This window comes from Apaloderma vittatum, unplaced genomic scaffold, assembly GCF_000703405.1.
Source record: "Apaloderma vittatum isolate BGI_N311 unplaced genomic scaffold, ASM70340v1 scaffold16418, whole genome shotgun sequence".
NCBI classification, from domain to species: Eukaryota; Metazoa; Chordata; class Aves; order Trogoniformes; family Trogonidae; genus Apaloderma; species Apaloderma vittatum.
The window spans coordinates 4,330-22,479 of NW_009729203.1; the positions used below are offsets into that span (position 1 = coordinate 4,330).

The window sequence follows — 18,150 nt, forward strand, 5'->3', positions numbered from 1 at the left end:
TTTTAGACCTAAGTTAAGGCTTAGGGAAGTGATGCATGCTTGCGTTTGAATTCCCTTTTTTTTTTTTTAAAATAAATTTCAAGTAGACTGTTTTCTGAAACGATCTACTTGTCAGAACAGAACTAGATTTGCAATTTCCATACAGAAATCATTGCTGGTGTTTCTTTTTTCTTGCAGTACCTGTTTATTTTAATAATGCAAAAGCCATTGAGATAGCTAAGGGACATCCCATCTTTATTTTCAGTTTTAAAAAGGACCACACCCAAACCTAACCCACACTGCAAACTTTCATAAATTAAATGAAAATGGAAAATTCTCTGTTTTACTTGCAAGGATAGAATCACAAATTAGTACAGAATATGTAATGAAGTCACTAGAATTGTTTCATATTGCATTTATTTAATTCTCTAATACTGAATTTACATTAAGACAATTTTCAGCTTTCTAGTGTTGTCTAATAACTCCATTTGTTCCTCTTTTCAGATATTGTGGATGGAAGTGACCTGAAGCAATTTTTTGAGAACAATTATTCTCAAATTTATTTTATATTCTATGAAAACTTCATAACACTGGAAAATAGCTTGAAACAAAAAGGTAAGTTCTAGAGTTTTGCCAGCAGTTATTGTGTCAGTTTTCCCTAACCGTTCTCAAAAGCATTGTATTAGAGCTTATCTAATGAGTCTGTAGTCCACAATTACCTATATTTGCATTCATGCAGTGCTTTAATTTTATCATATCAGAAGAGACACGCATGGAGAATTGCTCTCTGAGATGTCATAAGTAACTGAAAAGAATTCCAAGCACATTTCTGTGGCACAAAAATCAGGTCTTATGCATATATATATATATGTCCTGTCCCCTTGTTTTGAAGTACTGAAGACCTTTGCCCTGCAGTTCAGCGGGTATCGCTCAGCTGAAATGCTGCGGAGACGCCCGGGACCGGTCTCGGCGGTGGAGACGTGTCAGTAGGAGCAGCATGACAACAGGGCTTTGCAAATCTGGGACTTTGCATGTCCCTCACTTGTAATTAAGAGAGAGAGACACCAAAGTTTGGAAATGTCTTGCTCTTTTGATTCAAGATAAAGATGAAGAAAAATAAACTTGGGTGCAGCATCTTTGACTTGAGTTAAATTACAGCAGTGGAATTTTGGTGTCTGTCTCATACCCCATATTTGCAGCAAACAATATTGTTCTGTTTTAACCTCATAAATGTTTATAAATATGTCAAGGGTGAGTGTCAGGAGGACAGTGCCAGGCTCTTTCCAGCGATATCCAATGACAGGACAAGGGGCAATGGATACAAACTGGAACACAGGAGGTTCCACAAAAACATTAGAAAAAGCTTTTTCCCTGTGAGGGTGGCAGAGCCCTGGCACAGGCTGCCCAGGGAGGTTGTGGAGTCTTCTTCTCTGGAGACATTCAAAACCCACGTGGACGTGTTCCTGTGTGACCTACTGTAGGTGATCCTGCTCTGGCAGGGGGGTTGGACTAGATGATCGTTTGAGGTCCCTTCCAACCCCTAACATTCTGTGACCCTGTGATTCTGTGTGTCTTGCAGGCAATAAATCACAAAGGGAGGAGCTGGACTCCATTCTTTTTCTTTTCGAAGTAAGTTTCCCATATCATGAAACTAATTTTTTACTTTAAATCTCCTTGTCATTATATGCTAACCTAAACTTTTACAATGAGGAGTGAAAGCAGGTATTGGCCAAAATGAGAGTAGGTGCCCAGGACTATACAATTACATTTTTAAGACACAGCAACAGCAAAAAATATATTATGCATATATATTATATATATTATGGTTGAGTGAATATCCAGAGTTAAGAGACTTTGTCAAAATGACTTGAAAATCATGCAGTAGTGTGTCTGTCCTAAGGAACAGAGGATGAACTCTTAAAAATGTCCTGTTCAGTAAAATTTGGGAGCAAGTGATGAATAGTTAAACCTTTTCAAAATAGTTTTTTTTCCTTCTTATATTTTTTTTTAAATTAAATTATTTTTGGAATTTAATTGAATTAGTTTGGAGCAATCTGCTTTGTGGTGTTTCTGTATTGGAAGTAAGTTGGCAATCTATAACTTACCACCTGATAATTTAACGCAGTGTAGGAAAGCAGCTTTTTAGAGCGTGTTTTACTTCACAGGCCAAGAATACATCACTCTGAACACAGGACAAGAAAAAATGTAAATGCCTAGTAATTAAACATTCATACTGTAAGCCATAGGAAACAAAACTAATGGATTGTTAAGCTTGCCGTATTTAGTCTGATGTCAGCGTGAGCCAGGCGTTTTCGTAGAGTTTTCTTCTAATTAGCTAAACAGGTAATTACTTGGGATTAACAAATCCAGAATCCAGATGCTGAGGGTTAACAGTTTAAAAATCGATAAAAATATTTATGAAAGGAATTGACTTCTGCCTTTTCTAGTATAGTTCGATGAATATTTTGCTGCTGCTCTTGAGTGACACCTAGTGTGTATATTAAACACAAGTAACAAGTGTTCTATATCTCTGGCGTTGTCTTAAGGTGGTTTGCTTGTCTTAGGGTGTTGCTTCTAATTACTCGCAACATTTTGAATAAAACTGAGTAAAATTGGGCTCTACAGAAATAAATTGTGTATAGAAACTGACCAGTGTGGGAAGTGCTTGTAAAATTCTTTACAAAGAATAATCAAGTCAAGTAATTGTTGAGTTCTTACTGCCACAGGTCCTGGTTTCTCATTTCTTGGGGTTATCCCCTTTATTTAACTTTCTTACTATTTGCATTTTCCTCACGTCTATGCAGCTCAGTGGCTTAATTCCCCATCTGCAGGTTATCTTGCATTTGAAATCAGATTACCACTTCATTCAGGTTGTATGTTCTGATACAGTTGGTTCCCCGTGCCTACTGTGATACCTCTTCCGCTGTTTAACGTCGGGTCTGGCACACAGACTTCATTGGCTGATTCTTAAGCACAATAGGGTAAAAAGGGCTTATTGCTTTATAACAATAAAACTTTTTATAGCCCTTCTTTCCTACACATAGAAAACTACTTTTTTTGACCGTCTACAGTTTGTTCTGCCGTCCTGATCGGTTCATCTGTTATTGCTCTTCAAATAATGTAGATATTATTCTTGCAGTTAGAATTTACACAGAATGCTGTATGTTGCATATGTTCGATTTCAGAGATCTTGCTGTTGAATGTTTTGCCTTGGGCAAGAGTAAATATTGTGTACTTTGGACAGGCGTTTTCCCTCAACGAATAACTGTAAATTAATTTATTGATGCAATAAATGGAGTATCCCTTTATTTGGATTGAACTGCTGTGGGCGTGCTAAATTCATCAGGCTCTTGGCTTCACCTGCATCAGTGAATAATAGCTAGAAAATTTCTAAATTACTGCAGGTTTTGGCAGTTGAACACTGAAACTCTTGTGGAGATAGCACTGAACAGTACTTGAGCACAGAGGCACAGGAAAGCTATTCTACCTTTGACTTGGCTTAAAGTAGATCCACCTGCCACTGACTAATAGAAACTTCTTATCATGTACATGTTATTTTGAAAAAGCAATTTTTTCCTGGAATCCATTCTCCTGGAATGAGCATTATTCTGACCTTGTCACTGCCATTGCCTCTGAGCGCGTGTTAGTCAGCAAGAACACATTTGTCTTTGTTGTTTAATAAGAGGCTCTGCATGGCAGGTTAGAGAACAGCCTCTTGTAGCTCTGGAAGGCAGAACAGCAATGCTTGTCGTCTCACTTTGGAGTAAGTTCTGCTGGAAGACACATTGGGCTGTAGGGAACATCAGTGCCAGGTTTGAGAACAAAAGCCTTAGCTTTACATTTGGCAACAGGGCAGTGCAGCGCACAGCAGTAGGCACAGAGCTACCAATAGTGTTATGGTTCAACAAAGGTGGCAAAAATAAGAGAGTTTTAAAAAGAAATTGCAGTATTGATTAAGTCAGAGTGAATCTGTTGAACTACAGACCTTGATTTTTTTTTTTCTTTCTTATTTTACTTTGATACAAGAGAGAGAGACATCTTCAAAAAACCAGCATCCTGTGTAAACTGAGATTTAAAGTTAACATTATTCCTAGTCATGCAGGAAGTCTGGGAGAAAAGGAACTATGGATAATCAGTTAAAAGAACTGACAGATACCCTGATGTGTTGATCAGTAGTAATACCTAATTTCTATTTCAAGTGTGCTATAATGGATTATCATATAGATGCAGTAAAGCACTAAGCATTAAATAGATTTGTGTGTTTTCTGAAAAAGCAATATTATTTCGCTCTGTGGGGTTTCTTAAAATATTTCTTGTTAGGGTGCTGTGAAACTAGAAACAAGATATCAATAGCCAGTTTGGATTCACAGCGGTATCGCTAACAGTCTAGGCTGGAGCGGAAGAAACTGTCGTTTGTTTTATAGGAAAAACAATACGTGCTTTTTGGAGCACCAGAGCTTGGGAGGGTGTAGAAAATGTTCTTGGGAATGCTAGGTTGGAAGGACAACAACTGGAGCCAGCTGGTGTCACGCTGCAACACTGTCTTAATATGGGAACTCCAATGCACACCTGGGGAAATGACTAGTTAAAAGGCATTCTAGGTGTAACTTTGAATTAACTTGTAACATTCAGAAGTTTTTATGTGATAGTTTAGACTTTTAACCATGATAACTTTATTTTTTCCATTGCAGGAACAAATGTGGACTCTGAATTTAGATTATTTATATTCATTATAATCTGCAGCAGAGCTTTTGTATCTTCAGTTGGTAGCTATGATGCTACCAATCTAATTTGCTTTTTTTTTTTTTATAGTGACTGCTCCTTACTGCTTGGTAGTACTATGCAGGTGATTAATCACAGCTTTGCATTTTTTCAAAGTGCATCCATGTATTATTGTGAATTTTCTTCCTGATTTTGAGATGCTGGAAAGGAAGAGTAGCATGATAATATGTCATTTACTGCAACATGAAAAGATTTTGGAATATGGAAGCTTTCCTCAGATAGGAACTTCTGTCCTCTTACTATTTATTTCAACACTTGAATTGTTTCGATTCAGTCACCTGGCAAGGGTGTTTGATTCTGTGATTTTTAAAGAGAAAAAAACCTGTAAACTTGTTCTTTTATTACCCAGCTCTTCCAGCTTCATGCAGTTTGAGGTTTAAGCTTGCTTTTCCTGGTGGTACTTTTACTTTGTAACAGCACTTCTTTTTCAAGTTTTCTGTGAGTATAGCCAAAAATTCACTAACACTCAAACACGAGAGTAGTTATGTTCTTTTTTCAAAAAATTAGTCTCTATTACGTGACTTTGTTGCCTTACGAGCTTACACCTTATCACAACTCTTGTGCCAGAAGTGCCCTTCGTGTTCAGGTTGAGGTGAAATTGTGTAATGTGTAAGATATTGCCATCACTGGCCTTCCCCCAAAACCGGTTCACATGCTTTGTGCCTCACAGAGAGGTCGTGGGAAACTCCCGCAGCCTTCAATGCGCTGTTGTGTTTTGCAACAACCAGGATTGGTGGTTGTTTGTTTTGATCCTGAATCAGTTGGGATGTGTAAACTGTTAAAATTGCTCTAAAAGCAGCGCCAAAGCTCTTGGGGAAGTATGTGTTGTTTCCTTTGGCAAGGAGGGAAAGTTTATTTGTGCATCATCAGATTACTTCCACAGACTTCCATTCACAATACATGAGTAGGCCTTGCCAGGTGTTTAAGTATGTCAGGCTTTTAGTGAAGTAGACATATTTTCTAATTACGATTTTTATTTTACAACAAAGAATTTGTTTGCCTGTCATCTGAAAGATACTAAGGCATGCATCTTCACTAGTAGTATTACCAGGTTTTGGCAAATTGAAAAAAATGAGAGAGAATTTCCATCCAAAGACAAGCTGAAGTTAGCCTGTTAGTGTCACCTGTAAATGTGTATTGGTTTTGCTCTAACAATCTGCTGCTTACAGTGACTCTAACAATGGAAACCAAATACATGTGCTGGTTTTCTGTAATAAGCCTGAAGGTGTTAGAAGGTTCCTCCCTGCAGTGTGTTCTGGCACTGGAATCCAGAGCATTTCTTGTCATCTGTCCAGCTGAGGGTTTTGCTGAACAGAGCCTTTCCTCATGCGCCTTGGCTGCACGGTGTGGGATCAGTGCCCGGGTACAAAGTCAGCGGTGTGTGCCGCTGCTCCTGTAGGGGCTTGAAGCATCCGTGGGTTAGGCTGGAAGCTTCTTCCTGCCCTGTGCCAAGTTACGGAAAGGGGAATTTTGGATTTAGTCTTGAGAAGTGATGGGCTGCTAGTGTTTCAGTATTTAGACAGATAATGATAATTCTTTGTCTGTGGATATCTCGCAATCTGAATGGCAGAAACATGGTCCCTAACGAACAGGTAAAGCCCAAATGTGACTCGTGGCCTCATTTTTAGCTGGTCGGATCCTCTCCATCCCAAGCGTGTTCCTCCTGCTCATGGATGAGGAGCTAGACCTCTGGCTACCAGCTGCCAGCTCCTGCCGTCCTCGCTGCTACCACACCCCTGGGGAGGGAGCTGTGGGAGTAACGCTGAAACCGAACACAGCAACAACATAAAAGGGATGTGCCTGATTTGTATTTTTGTTCTAGGTAAACTTTTAGAAATGTCAAATAGTATTTGATAAAGATGTGAAGAAGGAAAGACCAGTCTGTCTGTGTGACCTGAGGTCTAGTTCCCTACATCTATGAACTTGTCATGACTTTCATCTTCTGCCATGGAGAAAGAAATGTGCCATTTTTAAAAAGACTGAGTGTTGTATATATAATTTCTGAAGCATTTTGTTGTCAAAATTAAAACAGTCCATCTTATTCCATCTCTTGAGCGTACTATTTTTAACAGCAATAATGATTCATGTGTTGGCCGTCTCTGAAGGATTGCCTAAAATGCCAATTCTTGCTTTCTTGGCTGTGACTGCTTTATTCCCTCTTGTGAGCTTTCATATGCAAAAGTCCAACAAATGGGTCACCATTGCTTAAATGACTTGTCATTCATTTTGCATCTTGCATGTAGTATATCTGAAAACTTAATGGTGCTTTGTTGTGCAGAAGTTTGTTCCTGTGGTTTTGTTTGATGGTTGCAAGGACCTCTGACAGTCATTTAGGGGGCTGGTTAGCTCAGTCAGTTGAGCGTGGTGCTAACAACACCAAGGTCGCGGGTTCGATTCCCGTTTGGTCCCCATGTGTTGCCCGATCTAGTTGAGAGGTGGTGTCCCTGGCAACAGGGAGGCTGGATTAAAATGATCTCTAAGGTCCCTTCCAGCCTAGGCCATTCTATGATTCTATGATTTATAACACTGTTTAATTTAAACTAATTTCCAAAAGTAGATGTTGAAAAGTAGTTCCCCATTTAAATAGATCTTCTTAACTTCATATTTCAGTGGCTGAGAAGTTTTAAGATCCAGACATGTTTTTCTATGAAATTTACGTGAAACCTTGTTTATGCTCTCACATTTCTGAGAGTCTGAGCAGCAGTACGTTGGCTGTCTGGTACTACTAAAGCACCTATTTGCCAAGCCTTAATCTGTACTGCTGACAGTTTAAAAAAGAGGAAAAAAGGAAAAGAAAAGATGTGTCTCAGAACCTGTAAAGACCTTTTAAAAGCAGTATTTACTCAAATAAGACCCCCAAATAGTTTTGGTTTATTCCGATTATTTGATGGCGTTACCATCCGCTAAACTGACAGAGAACAACATTTGGCAGCCCCAACTGTTATTTGCAAGTGCGATTATAAGACTCTGTTCAGGAAAGCACTTAAGCATGTGCTTAAATTGCTTTACTTTGGTGCCCTGTAGCTTGACAGAACCGAGGGGGGATGGGTTTGACCACAGCCTCGTCTTTCCTTTGATCTGCCTCTGTCAGGGTCAGCCCAAAACTACAGCGGCACACCACTGCGCATTATTCCATGCAAGTGCCTTATTGAATGAGTCCAGCTTTGTGTAATTGACTTGGTTTCTCTCACCAGCAGAAAACACAGGTAACCGACCTCACCGTAAAAATAGCAGTACCGCTGCTCCCCGCAGGTGCAGCTGGGAGGTCAGGCCCCGGTAGCTGAGAGGAGGACAGTCCTAAGCCCCAGAAGCTCACAATCCACACGGTATCAATCTAGCAGGAGTCGTTGCCAGACATTGCACACAAACGTAACCCAGAGCGAGCTGCTTCTGCAACTTCTTCATTAGAAATCAGCCTGTGATCTGACATCTGGGGGGTTTGCAAGGCAGTGGGAAAGGGAAAGCCGTTTGTGACAGTGTCATGATCTTTATTCACGATCATTCCAGGTGTCTTTCTCGGTAACAAGAGTTAAAGGGATGGGCTGAAATCCTTACTGTGATAGGTATTTGCTTTCACCTGTGTTCTCTATGTTTATATTACCATTTCATTTATGTCTTGTGTTATCCGTTTCTGTATATCCTCTGAATGGAGCGGTTTGTTATGTAAAAATTTGACTATTTAGTTTTGTTTCCTGCAGAAAATATTGCAGCTACTACCTGAGAGGATTTTTTATCGATGGCATTTTCGCAGTATAGGTAAGAAGGAATGGTTTAAAAAAATTCTAGTACAAATAAAATCAATGTTTTCTCATCCCCTAGTTCTACAAGTCCTGTGAACCACAGAATCCTTTGGTATTGTCCATGCACAGCTGGTACTTATATATGAGACTTGCAGCTGAAAATTCTCAAAGCATATGAAAAATCTTCTTCACCTGCTATTGCAGCTCTGTGTGTTTCTTGTTTGGTGTTTTCTCTCAAGCAGAAACATAACAGATATCTAACAGGCTTGATTTAATCAATCGTCAGCTTTGAAAATCCAAGTAAGAAAAGCAGGATTCATTTTTCTAGACAACTTGGAAGTTCTGATAACAATCTATTTGAAAGTCCTATACAAATTGTAAGTTAGATTCGAACATAAATACTATGAGGAAATTGTTTTTTATTGTCTTTAGTTTGAAGATAGTTAACTTTTTAATGATTTAAATAAACACTGTAGGTCACAGGAACTATATAGTGAATGTTTTGACCTTGTGATCGTGTACAGAAGCCAGAAAGCAAAACTTACTGCTCTCCTCATTTGACCAGGTTGACTAAAGCTAGAGTCAAATGGGTACAGAAGCATTGAAAAGTGAAATATGTTTATTTTAATAGTCAAACCACTTGAAGTCCAATGAGATATTTTTAACTTGGTGCTTCCCTCTAATGTCTTGGATTTATCACTACTATGAAAATTCTGCTTCTGAATGGTGGTCACAATGTTTTGTTTCGCTGACTGTTAAAGTAAATTTCATGCTGCTTTGGGGGAAGTTATATTTCTTCCAAGTAGTACGGCTTTGTTGTTTGGCTTGGTTTCCGGCACTGTTTCATCAGCTGCCATGTTTTCATAAGAACAATGAATTTGCTGTTGCAGAGGAAATAATGAGTGGAAGTTAAAGGTCAAGGAAAGGGCTATTGTCACATTTCCAGTTAGTGCTGGCAAAAATAAAAGGAGACATCTGCTTGACCAGTTTACTACCATTTCATCTGGGTAGTCAAGTGGCCCATTTAGTCCAGAACACATTGGCTTTAGTCAGTTGTTTTAATAGCTGATATATTGTCTGTATTTATGCTTCTTTTAAGTAGTCATATTTGGTCAAAATTTCCCCTAGATATTTTATTTGGAATGAAGGTAATTTGAGAAATTGTTATCTAACTAAACCCAAAGTACCTCACTGCAAAGATACATTATATTTGACCTCATAATGCTGATGATGACGATGGTGATTGTCAACAGATATGCTTTGTTTTTTGGTTTTTTTTTTACCCCATACTTTTCTTAAAGACTTGCTCAGTGGCCAGACAGTAAATAGCATTAAACTTGCTTTTTCTGTAGTATTTTTTAAAAAACACTCTGGTGGAAGATGAGTATTTGAGTATCTGATACATGTATGTTTAATTTTTCTAATCCAGGATCAATTCTGAAGAAACTTTTACACACTGGAAATGCTCTCAAGGTATTTCTCTTTGTTGTGTTCATATTTCTTTTTGCTCTAGTTCTTATGAAGCATATTACTTTACAATTTTCTGCTGTCGGCAGTGCTGTCTCCTTGGGGTGCCACTGCCTTGGGTACAGCCTGCTTCCGCCCTTCTGTGCCCATGGTTAAATGAATGATATGATGGCTCTTGGTGTGCTGAAAGGACTCACTGGCACACAGCTGGCATGAAAGTGCTTGTCCTGCATTTTCTTAGCTGTTTAACTGCGTTACTGTACTTAGAAATTTGGTTTAATCCTGTTCCATTCCCCCCTCAAATCATCCCCTCGCAGATAAGATGTGAAGGAATACGGCTGTTTCTCCTCTGGCTTCAAGCGCTGCAGACTAACTGTGCGGAAGAGCAGATATTAATATTTGCCTGCCTCGTGCCTGGCTTCCCACCCCTCATGTCCTCCCGAGGTCCCTGCACCCTCGATAATCTCATTAGTCCTCCCAGTGCCCCAGACGGTGAGTAAATGAGCGTCACGCCCTGCCACGGAGCTCCTTCTGGAGCTGTAGAGTCTCTGTTTGGGTGGTGCCGTCCTCGGTTAGTGCCGGGGAAAATAGGGGAAGCCCAACGGGTTGCTGGACTTTGACTTTTACAACCTCATAGCGTGTTAACGATTATTTCCAGATCTTTTTAGGGAAAATACCTTTTATTTAACTGTTTTCAGATTTTCTGTGTTTAAAATGGTTTATTTTTATTTTAGCTAAGATTTTCCCGGAAGAAATAACCCCGCTTTTGCCAGCTGTCTCTGGAGAGAAAATTGCTGAAGACCAAACCTGCTATTTTCTTCAGCTACTGTTAAAATATATGGTAATTCAGGTGCGGAGGATATGTGTTCTTAACTATGCATATCTAGAGGAATGAACGTGTGGTAGAGAGTCAGGTCTCCACTCTGATTATATGGAGCTGATTTTGCCCCTCACCAGGAGAAAGTGTCTTCTGCCCTTTCTTATTCTTGTTTTTAAAAGGAAAGTCATCCCAAAGGTATTTCCAAGTGCAGATATGAAGTTTTTCACACTTGTGATAAGAATTAATGAACGTTAGCCAAATTTGCAGGGTAATCAACTATTTTATGTGCCTTTGGTCACATTTAGAAATTTGATATGGGGTAAAGATGTAGCTTGTTCTCTGGACACATACACAGCCAGCAAGATGTGTAAAGGACCACCTGGAGAAAGAGATAAAAAGGGAGAGATGGCTTCTGAGTTGGTTTTTTTTTTAAAGGATGCGATTAACATGTACATGAAAAATTTTAATTAGAAATAGATCAGCACAGAAAATAGATCTGCACAGGAAAGAAAATAAGATAACATATATATTTTTAAAAGTGCAAATTAAGCAACATTTTAAATAAAGGGAAAACTGCATAAACAATGAATGTTAAGGAACTCAGTTTTTTAAAAAAAAGATAATTATATAGGTTGAGATACTTCTTTTTTTTTTCTCTCTTTTTTTACATCAAAAGACAAGACCAAAATTAGATTTGGAAGGGGTTTTGCCATTTTGAAGAAATGCTTTATTTTGAAAAGTGATTGTATGAAATTATCATGGTGATAACGTTCTTGTTTGTGAGGGGTTTTGGGACAGTGCTAATTTTTCATCCCTCTTGTTAAGGTGTAATTGTTTATCTTTTTTGTTCAATGTGGAGTGATTGTCAGTGTAACACATTCACTTAAAGCTTTTTGTTTGCTCCTCTTTAACTGCATGATGAAGGCTGCAAGCTTGGAGTGGAAGAATAAAGAGAACCAAGACACTGGTTTTAAGTTTCTCTTCACCTTGTTTAGAAAATACTATCTTCCGCACTTGTTTCCATCTTTTACAAAGCTCACCAACCTCTACAAACCTGTTCTTGGTAAGTTGCAAATTTTGGTTTTTAAGTAGAAATGATGGCAGCTGTTCTCAGAAGCATCGCTGTTACGTGCCGGTGAACCGCCACAGCTCTCTCACCTGAGGATTTTTCTTCTCTTGTCTCATGTGTTACTGACCTCTTGAGCACAGGCCGTCTGTGCTTTCCACCTGCATATAGGGGAGTCTTCCCTAAATCTAAGCGTGAAGGAATTGTGATCCAACCTATCTCCCTCTGGCAATATTCAACTTTTTCCCATGTGTGGCCTTTCTTTTATTTCAGCTTGCGTGGTGCTCTTTGCACCTGAGTTAACTTCTCTTTCCAGTGTGCTTTTTCTTCTTAATCTTTGCACTATTGAGTGTTCCAGAGCCATCTTCTCTTTCTCACTGTACTCAACAAAACTCTGTGAAACTTATTAACATACATTGTAGTAGAAGTAATTCTTTGTTTCAGACTTTGATCTTCTTTTTGCAGCCCTTTTGCTTTTTTTTAAATTATGATACAAATTACAAAGTTCAGGAAAGATCTGTGCTGTTATGTTCTCAATTTTCTTTAGGAGGAATGCAATTATGATAAAATACAAGCATTAATATAATAAAAACAGTCAATCATTGCATCTGTTGTTTTGTATGGAGAACGTTAGGTTGGTGACACGTTGAATGTATTTAGTCAGAGTCCAGAAGCAATTACGGTTTTTTAAGATAGATTTTCTTTACATCTTCTCTTTTTTATCTCTCCAGATATTCCCGATATAAGACCAAGACCAGTATACATTACTGCAACACGAAACAATGAAAATGTCTACAGCACAAAAATCCCATATATGGCAGCTCGAGTAATTTTTATTAAGTGGCTTGTTACCTTCTTTCTTGAAAAGAAATATTTAAGTGCTGTTCAGAATACAAAAAATGGAGGAGAAATGCTCCCTAAAATTATTCAGGTGTGCCTTAAAGTTTGCCTCTTTTGTATGTATGTGCTGACCTTGGAAATGATTGTGATGTACTGACAAATGAAACAAGAAAGAAATGCTATCCCTGGGTAAATTAATGAGCTACTTGGTGTTTTTATTTGTTTTTTTTCCCCTGTTGATAGAGCAGAGAATCTCCAAGGGAAACCCTTCAGTAATTTTGTAGGGTTTTTTTTTTTTCCACATATAGCTGTTTTCCTTACCAACTCCATCAGTATTATGCTTAGATTTTGGGAATTTAGTCTGTAAACTGTCGAACTTATTTGTGCTGTGAACCATTTCCCAGCAATACCAAATGCTGCTTTGCTTTCCTCTTGATTATAGCGACTGTTTACAGTAAGGAATTAGACATGTATTTCACTTTGAGATTGCTGGTTGAGACTTTTCTCAGATTAGAGAGTTCACAATGAATTTAACAGAAATAGATGCTTTTCCTTTTAAGAGACTCTTCAGTCTTACCTGTGTGTTTCCTTCTGTGCAGACTGTTGGTGGGGTAAACCAAGATAAAACCGCAGAGCTGGAAACTGACGTGTCTTACGCAGGTGAGCAGGAGAGAAGCCACTCCAACAGCAGCACCTTGTCTGACAGAAGGCCCAGCAACTCTAGCCTCTGCAGCATCGACGAGCAGCACCGCACTGTCTATGAGATGGTGCAGAGGATCCTCTTATCCACTCGAGGATACGTTAACTTCGTTAACGAGGTGTTTCGACAAGTAAGTGCGTATGTTTGATTGCCGTTGTATTTTTAAAAAAAAAAAATCATGTCATGTGTGTGAGGACAGACACCATGAAGGCTGTTGATCAGGTAACTGCTCAAACTTGACACACCCTTTTCATCTAGACCCTCCTTAGGTCTAGTTTTAATGATAAAATGATGACATTTTTATAGAAGCTGAAGCTTGTTGCTGGTGCTGGATGCAGCGTGCCTCATCTGGAACGGACCACTTTGTTCTTGGTATTATGGTCTGTTTTTAAGGCATATAAAGAGCTATTAGCTTGCAAATTTATTATTTCAAATAGTAAGATTCTTGTTCCTGTGATCAACATCAGCTTTTAAGGGCTCTTGGAACACTGATTGCTCCTGCTAGTATTTTTCATTAATTTGACATTCTTTCAATTGTTTGGAATAAAAATACTTGTGGACCTACTGGAGAGCCCAATTTTAATTTTTTTTGTTGTTTTTTTGTTCTGGCACCAAGGTGGAAATTGGTTGAAGCAGCAGTTCCAGGTCACGTAAATGTGCAGAAGCTACTTGGCAGCAGCTGAGCGAACTGACAGGCTTTACTGTGAAGCGTCTGGTGTTTGTTTTGATTTGGTTTTCTTGCTTTTTGTTTGTTTTTTCTTCTTCCTGTGCTCCTTCCTAGCCTGTATAGTGCCCATTCATCCCACTATTGAGCTGCTGCTTCTCTGATATTCTAGGAGCTGTCTTCTGGCTTGACAGCATGTGTGAAGACATCTTCAGAACTTTCCCATAGGCTAGCCATGTGTCATATTTAAATTTGCTTTTGTTAGCCCTTCCATTGCTGCTTCTCCAACCTGAGCAAGATGACTTTTGTTACTGCAGTCAAACCAGGTGTGGGAAAATACAGTGAAACGGTTTAATTTTTCGATTTAGGCTTTTTTATTGCCGCCTTCTGATATATCAGCAACACGAAAAGTGGTGAAGGTATATCGAAAGTGGATACTGCAAGAGAAACCTGTGTTCATGGAGGAGCCAGACAAAAAGGAAGACAGTCAGGATGCTGTCGTCAGCTTAGAGGATTCCTCAGTGCAGATGGATGGTAAACATGTATGGTATCAGTGTTAACTTTATTCTATTTGCCTACAATCTATGATTTAAATTATAAACATGCCTTGTAAATAAGTAAAAAAATTAAATGTGTGGAAAACAAAGATTAAAAAACCTCTTTTATTTAAGGTTCAGAATTTTATATAAATATTGAGTGTTCAGTAGACCTTACTGAGTGCAGGAAAAGATGGGAGCTATTTTGAAAAATGTAGTTTGTTGATTTTCCCTGTCTATACAAATATGCTAGCAAGAATCTAATGGAAGAAATACCAATAAGTTCTGCAGTCTTAAAATTTATGGTCTTGGCCTAGTGCACTAAGAATTTGAAAATATCTACTGATTTGTATATACTGGATGAAATATTTGGATTCGGACATCTTAATCTAAGAAATGAAAAGGTAGTCACAAATTCTGTGTGCCATCTTTTTGGTGTCCTGTTTTGAACCCTGACGAAAAGTTGGCTTTGATACTGTTGATGCGATGAAGCTATCTAAAGGGAAGTTTTGTTGTACTGAGAAAGAGGTTGAAGTTGTAAACACATAGTGAGAATTACAAGGTTTTGACAGATGATTTTTGTAAGGTATTTATAGTTTTGCTGGACTTAAATTCAAATATTACTGCAATCATTGACTGCAAAAAGTGGTATAAAATATTTTAAATAACACAACTCTTAAAACTCTTCCGAACCTTTAAATTCCATATACCGTTTGTTCAGAGAATAGAATAGACACAAATTTTTTGAAGTGACCATGGGACATGACAGTTTTCCCCTTTTTTTTTTTTCTCTTAGCTTTTGAGATTTTACATGATTTTGCATAAATACAGACGTATTCCTTTCTGCTTTGTCACTAACTGAAGCATATTTTTGAAAGCTTTCCTCTGACCATTCAGGACATAAGCGCTCATCCAGCTGGGGGAGAACGTACTCCTTTACCAGTGCTGTTAACAGAGGATGTGTATTGGAAGATGAGGACAAAAACGTTAAAGCTGGGGCTCAAGCAGCGTTACAGGTGCGGTGTACGGAAAGGGTACAAGGCTGTAATTTATGTAATCACCTAACTTGACCTATGAATTATAATACAGTCTCCGAGATTAAGAAAAACAACGACCAGCAGTTGATCATTTTTGAAAGATACGATTTGGGCTTCCCTTATAACATTTGTAATATTAAATTTAAACCTTGTGGCCATGTCTTAGAGCCAGGTATTTATTTTAAGGCAGAAGGTTCATTTTTTTTTTTTACTACTGCAGGTAATAGGAGTTAATCAGAACTGTATGTGTGTCTTCACTGAAGCTCATTTATTGGAAGTATTGGTAGTTGCTCAAGCAAGTAGCTGGAGGAATGTAACTTGTGCCTGACCAAATAGCAGAGACACCCCCACAACCCATGGAATGTGTGCCTTTCACTTTTCACTAGAATGATGTAGAAAAACAAAGTAGTAGGTAAAACATGAGACTTGCTTGAAGGAAGGTGAAAGATTTGACTGGAGGAGAAAGACAAGTGCTTTATAATAAGTCTTGACTTCACTCCTGAGAGTGTGTAACCTTGTTGTAAATGCCTGTTTTCAAGGTGTTCCTGACAAACTCCGCTAATGTTTTCTTGCTGGAACCATGCATTGAGGTCCCGCTGCTTCTGAAGGAGCAGGTTGATGCTTGCAAAGCAGTTCTGAGTATTTTCAGGCGCATGATAATGGAGCTATCAATGGATAAGAAGACATGGTAAGCTTAATGTATCCTGCATTACTAAGGAGAAAAAGATCATCATTTAAGCTTTACGGGCGAATTGTTGGATAGGTTGATAGGACTTTCTCAAGGATGGACCTTACTACGCAAGTCATATTTGTGACTGGCCTCTGAGTTGATTTGTGAGATGGCAGGTTCTGCTGAGTCTATGTCGTGACACTGTTTAACTTCAACATCCTGACTTTACCTTCTCAAAAATTAGCTTTTACAGTCCACAACCAAACAATGTAATTTTGGAGATGGTCTGTGAAGTCTGAAGCATGATCACATTCTCGGTGTGCAGAGTTGTAGAGTTAAGAGGGGTTTATGGCACGTGAAGATTAACAAGTAGAATTAATAAAACGTGAATGAAAAATACAATTTTGTTTTGGAACCAGGGAACAGATGTTACAGATACTTCTTAGAATAACAGAAGCTGTCATGCAGAAGCCAAAAGAAAACCAAATAGAGGATACGTTTGCTCAAAGCATGTCGGGATTACTTTTCCGGGTGAGTGTTTGCAGTTGGTTTTGTTTGTTGAGGGTTTTTATGTTGGTGTTACATAATGATTACCCATAGCTTTAGTTAAGTACTGTTGCACAGTACTATGAAACCTGCTTATAAAACATGAAAAAAATTCTCCCTTGCAGTAATTGTTTTGTAAACTCTTCCTAGGAGAGGGAGGCGGATAGATCCAGTCTGTTCTTCATGCACATGGAGGTTGGTGTCAGAGTGCTGAGTTCATTGGCCTGTGCTTCTTTTCCATCAGACCCTCATTGTGGCTTGGATCAGAGCAAACCTGAGCGTTTACATTTCTCGGGAGCTGTGGGATGACCTGCTCAGTGTTTTGTCTGCCCTGACTGACTGGGAGGAGCTCATAACTGAGTGGGCCAACATCATGGACTCGCTGACAGCAGTGCTAGCAAGGACCGTGTATGGGGTGGAAATGACAAACTTGCCCTTGGATAAGCTCAGTGAACAAAAAGAAAAAAAGCAGAGAGGAAAAGGTTAGTCTCTGGGCTTCAGTGTTTCTTGTACCAAACAAATTAAATATTTAAATTTAATCCTTAAAATTAATTAAATTTAATCTAACGTTAAATACCACTTAATCTAGTGTAATCAGATGTGAAGGGCTTTGGGTTTATGCATTCTCGTCCTTCGTTGTGGGAGGGAAGGTAATTGGGGTCAGCAGAAGAGAGCTATTTAGCAGTTTTGAGTAAGCATTTAAAATCAGTCTCTTCTGTGCAGCGGAAATGAAACGTGGTTTCCTGCACAGCAGTCTGGTGTAGTCATCAACGGAAAAATTATCTTTCATGCATTTTTTTTTAAACTTTATTGATTACAGTATTTAGCTACACTTCTGTGCCACCTTGCAATTGGTGCACGTAGTTGAAGCAGCGATTGACTTCTATTAATAGTAAAAGTCCATCTTTATGTTTACAAGATCTGTATTTTTCACGTCTGAGTGCTTGTAAGCCCATTCATAATTTAGCAAAAAATTTGTGCCAAAACATGGGTTTTGTTTTCTTTGGCTCTAAGGTGGTGTTTTAGAGCCTCAGAAGACAGCTGTGGTGGGAAGATCTTTTTCATTAAGCTGGAAGAGTCATCCTGAAGTTGTGGAGCCAATGAGGTTCCGAAGTGCTACGACGTCTGGTGCCCCCGGAGTTGAGAAAGCAAGGAACATTGTTCGTCAGAGGGCAACAGGTGAGACCCTGACTAAATGCTTATGTTGCCAAACACGCAGTAACACTCAAGTTTTAAATCTACCTTGGAGTTGTGGCTGCTCCCAGGAGTTGGTAGGAATTATACACAGACAAAATGTTCCACG

At 38.8% G+C, this 18,150-nt stretch overlaps 1 protein-coding gene across 1 annotated transcript in view; it reads left to right on the forward strand.

Annotated features, from left to right (window-relative positions):
- Positions 1–483: 483 nt before the first annotated feature.
- The window catches only part of RALGAPA2 (Ral GTPase activating protein, alpha subunit 2 (catalytic)), a gene marked incomplete at both ends in the record, with an annotated part of 34,742 nt that continues 17,075 nt past the window's right edge, over positions 484–18,150 (forward strand). The window contains 15 exons of the mRNA XM_009874365.1: positions 484–594; positions 1,559–1,608; positions 8,460–8,517; positions 9,931–9,974; positions 10,286–10,460; positions 10,703–10,818; positions 11,713–11,851; positions 12,586–12,785; positions 13,294–13,524; positions 14,427–14,600; positions 15,473–15,610; positions 16,171–16,319; positions 16,721–16,832; positions 17,092–17,329; positions 17,862–18,026. Of these exons, the coding sequence (XP_009872667.1) occupies positions 484–594; positions 1,559–1,608; positions 8,460–8,517; positions 9,931–9,974; positions 10,286–10,460; positions 10,703–10,818; positions 11,713–11,851; positions 12,586–12,785; positions 13,294–13,524; positions 14,427–14,600; positions 15,473–15,610; positions 16,171–16,319; positions 16,721–16,832; positions 17,092–17,329; positions 17,862–18,026 (2,100 nt within the window). The remainder of the gene's footprint in view (positions 595–1,558; positions 1,609–8,459; positions 8,518–9,930; positions 9,975–10,285; positions 10,461–10,702; positions 10,819–11,712; positions 11,852–12,585; positions 12,786–13,293; positions 13,525–14,426; positions 14,601–15,472; positions 15,611–16,170; positions 16,320–16,720; positions 16,833–17,091; positions 17,330–17,861; positions 18,027–18,150) is intronic.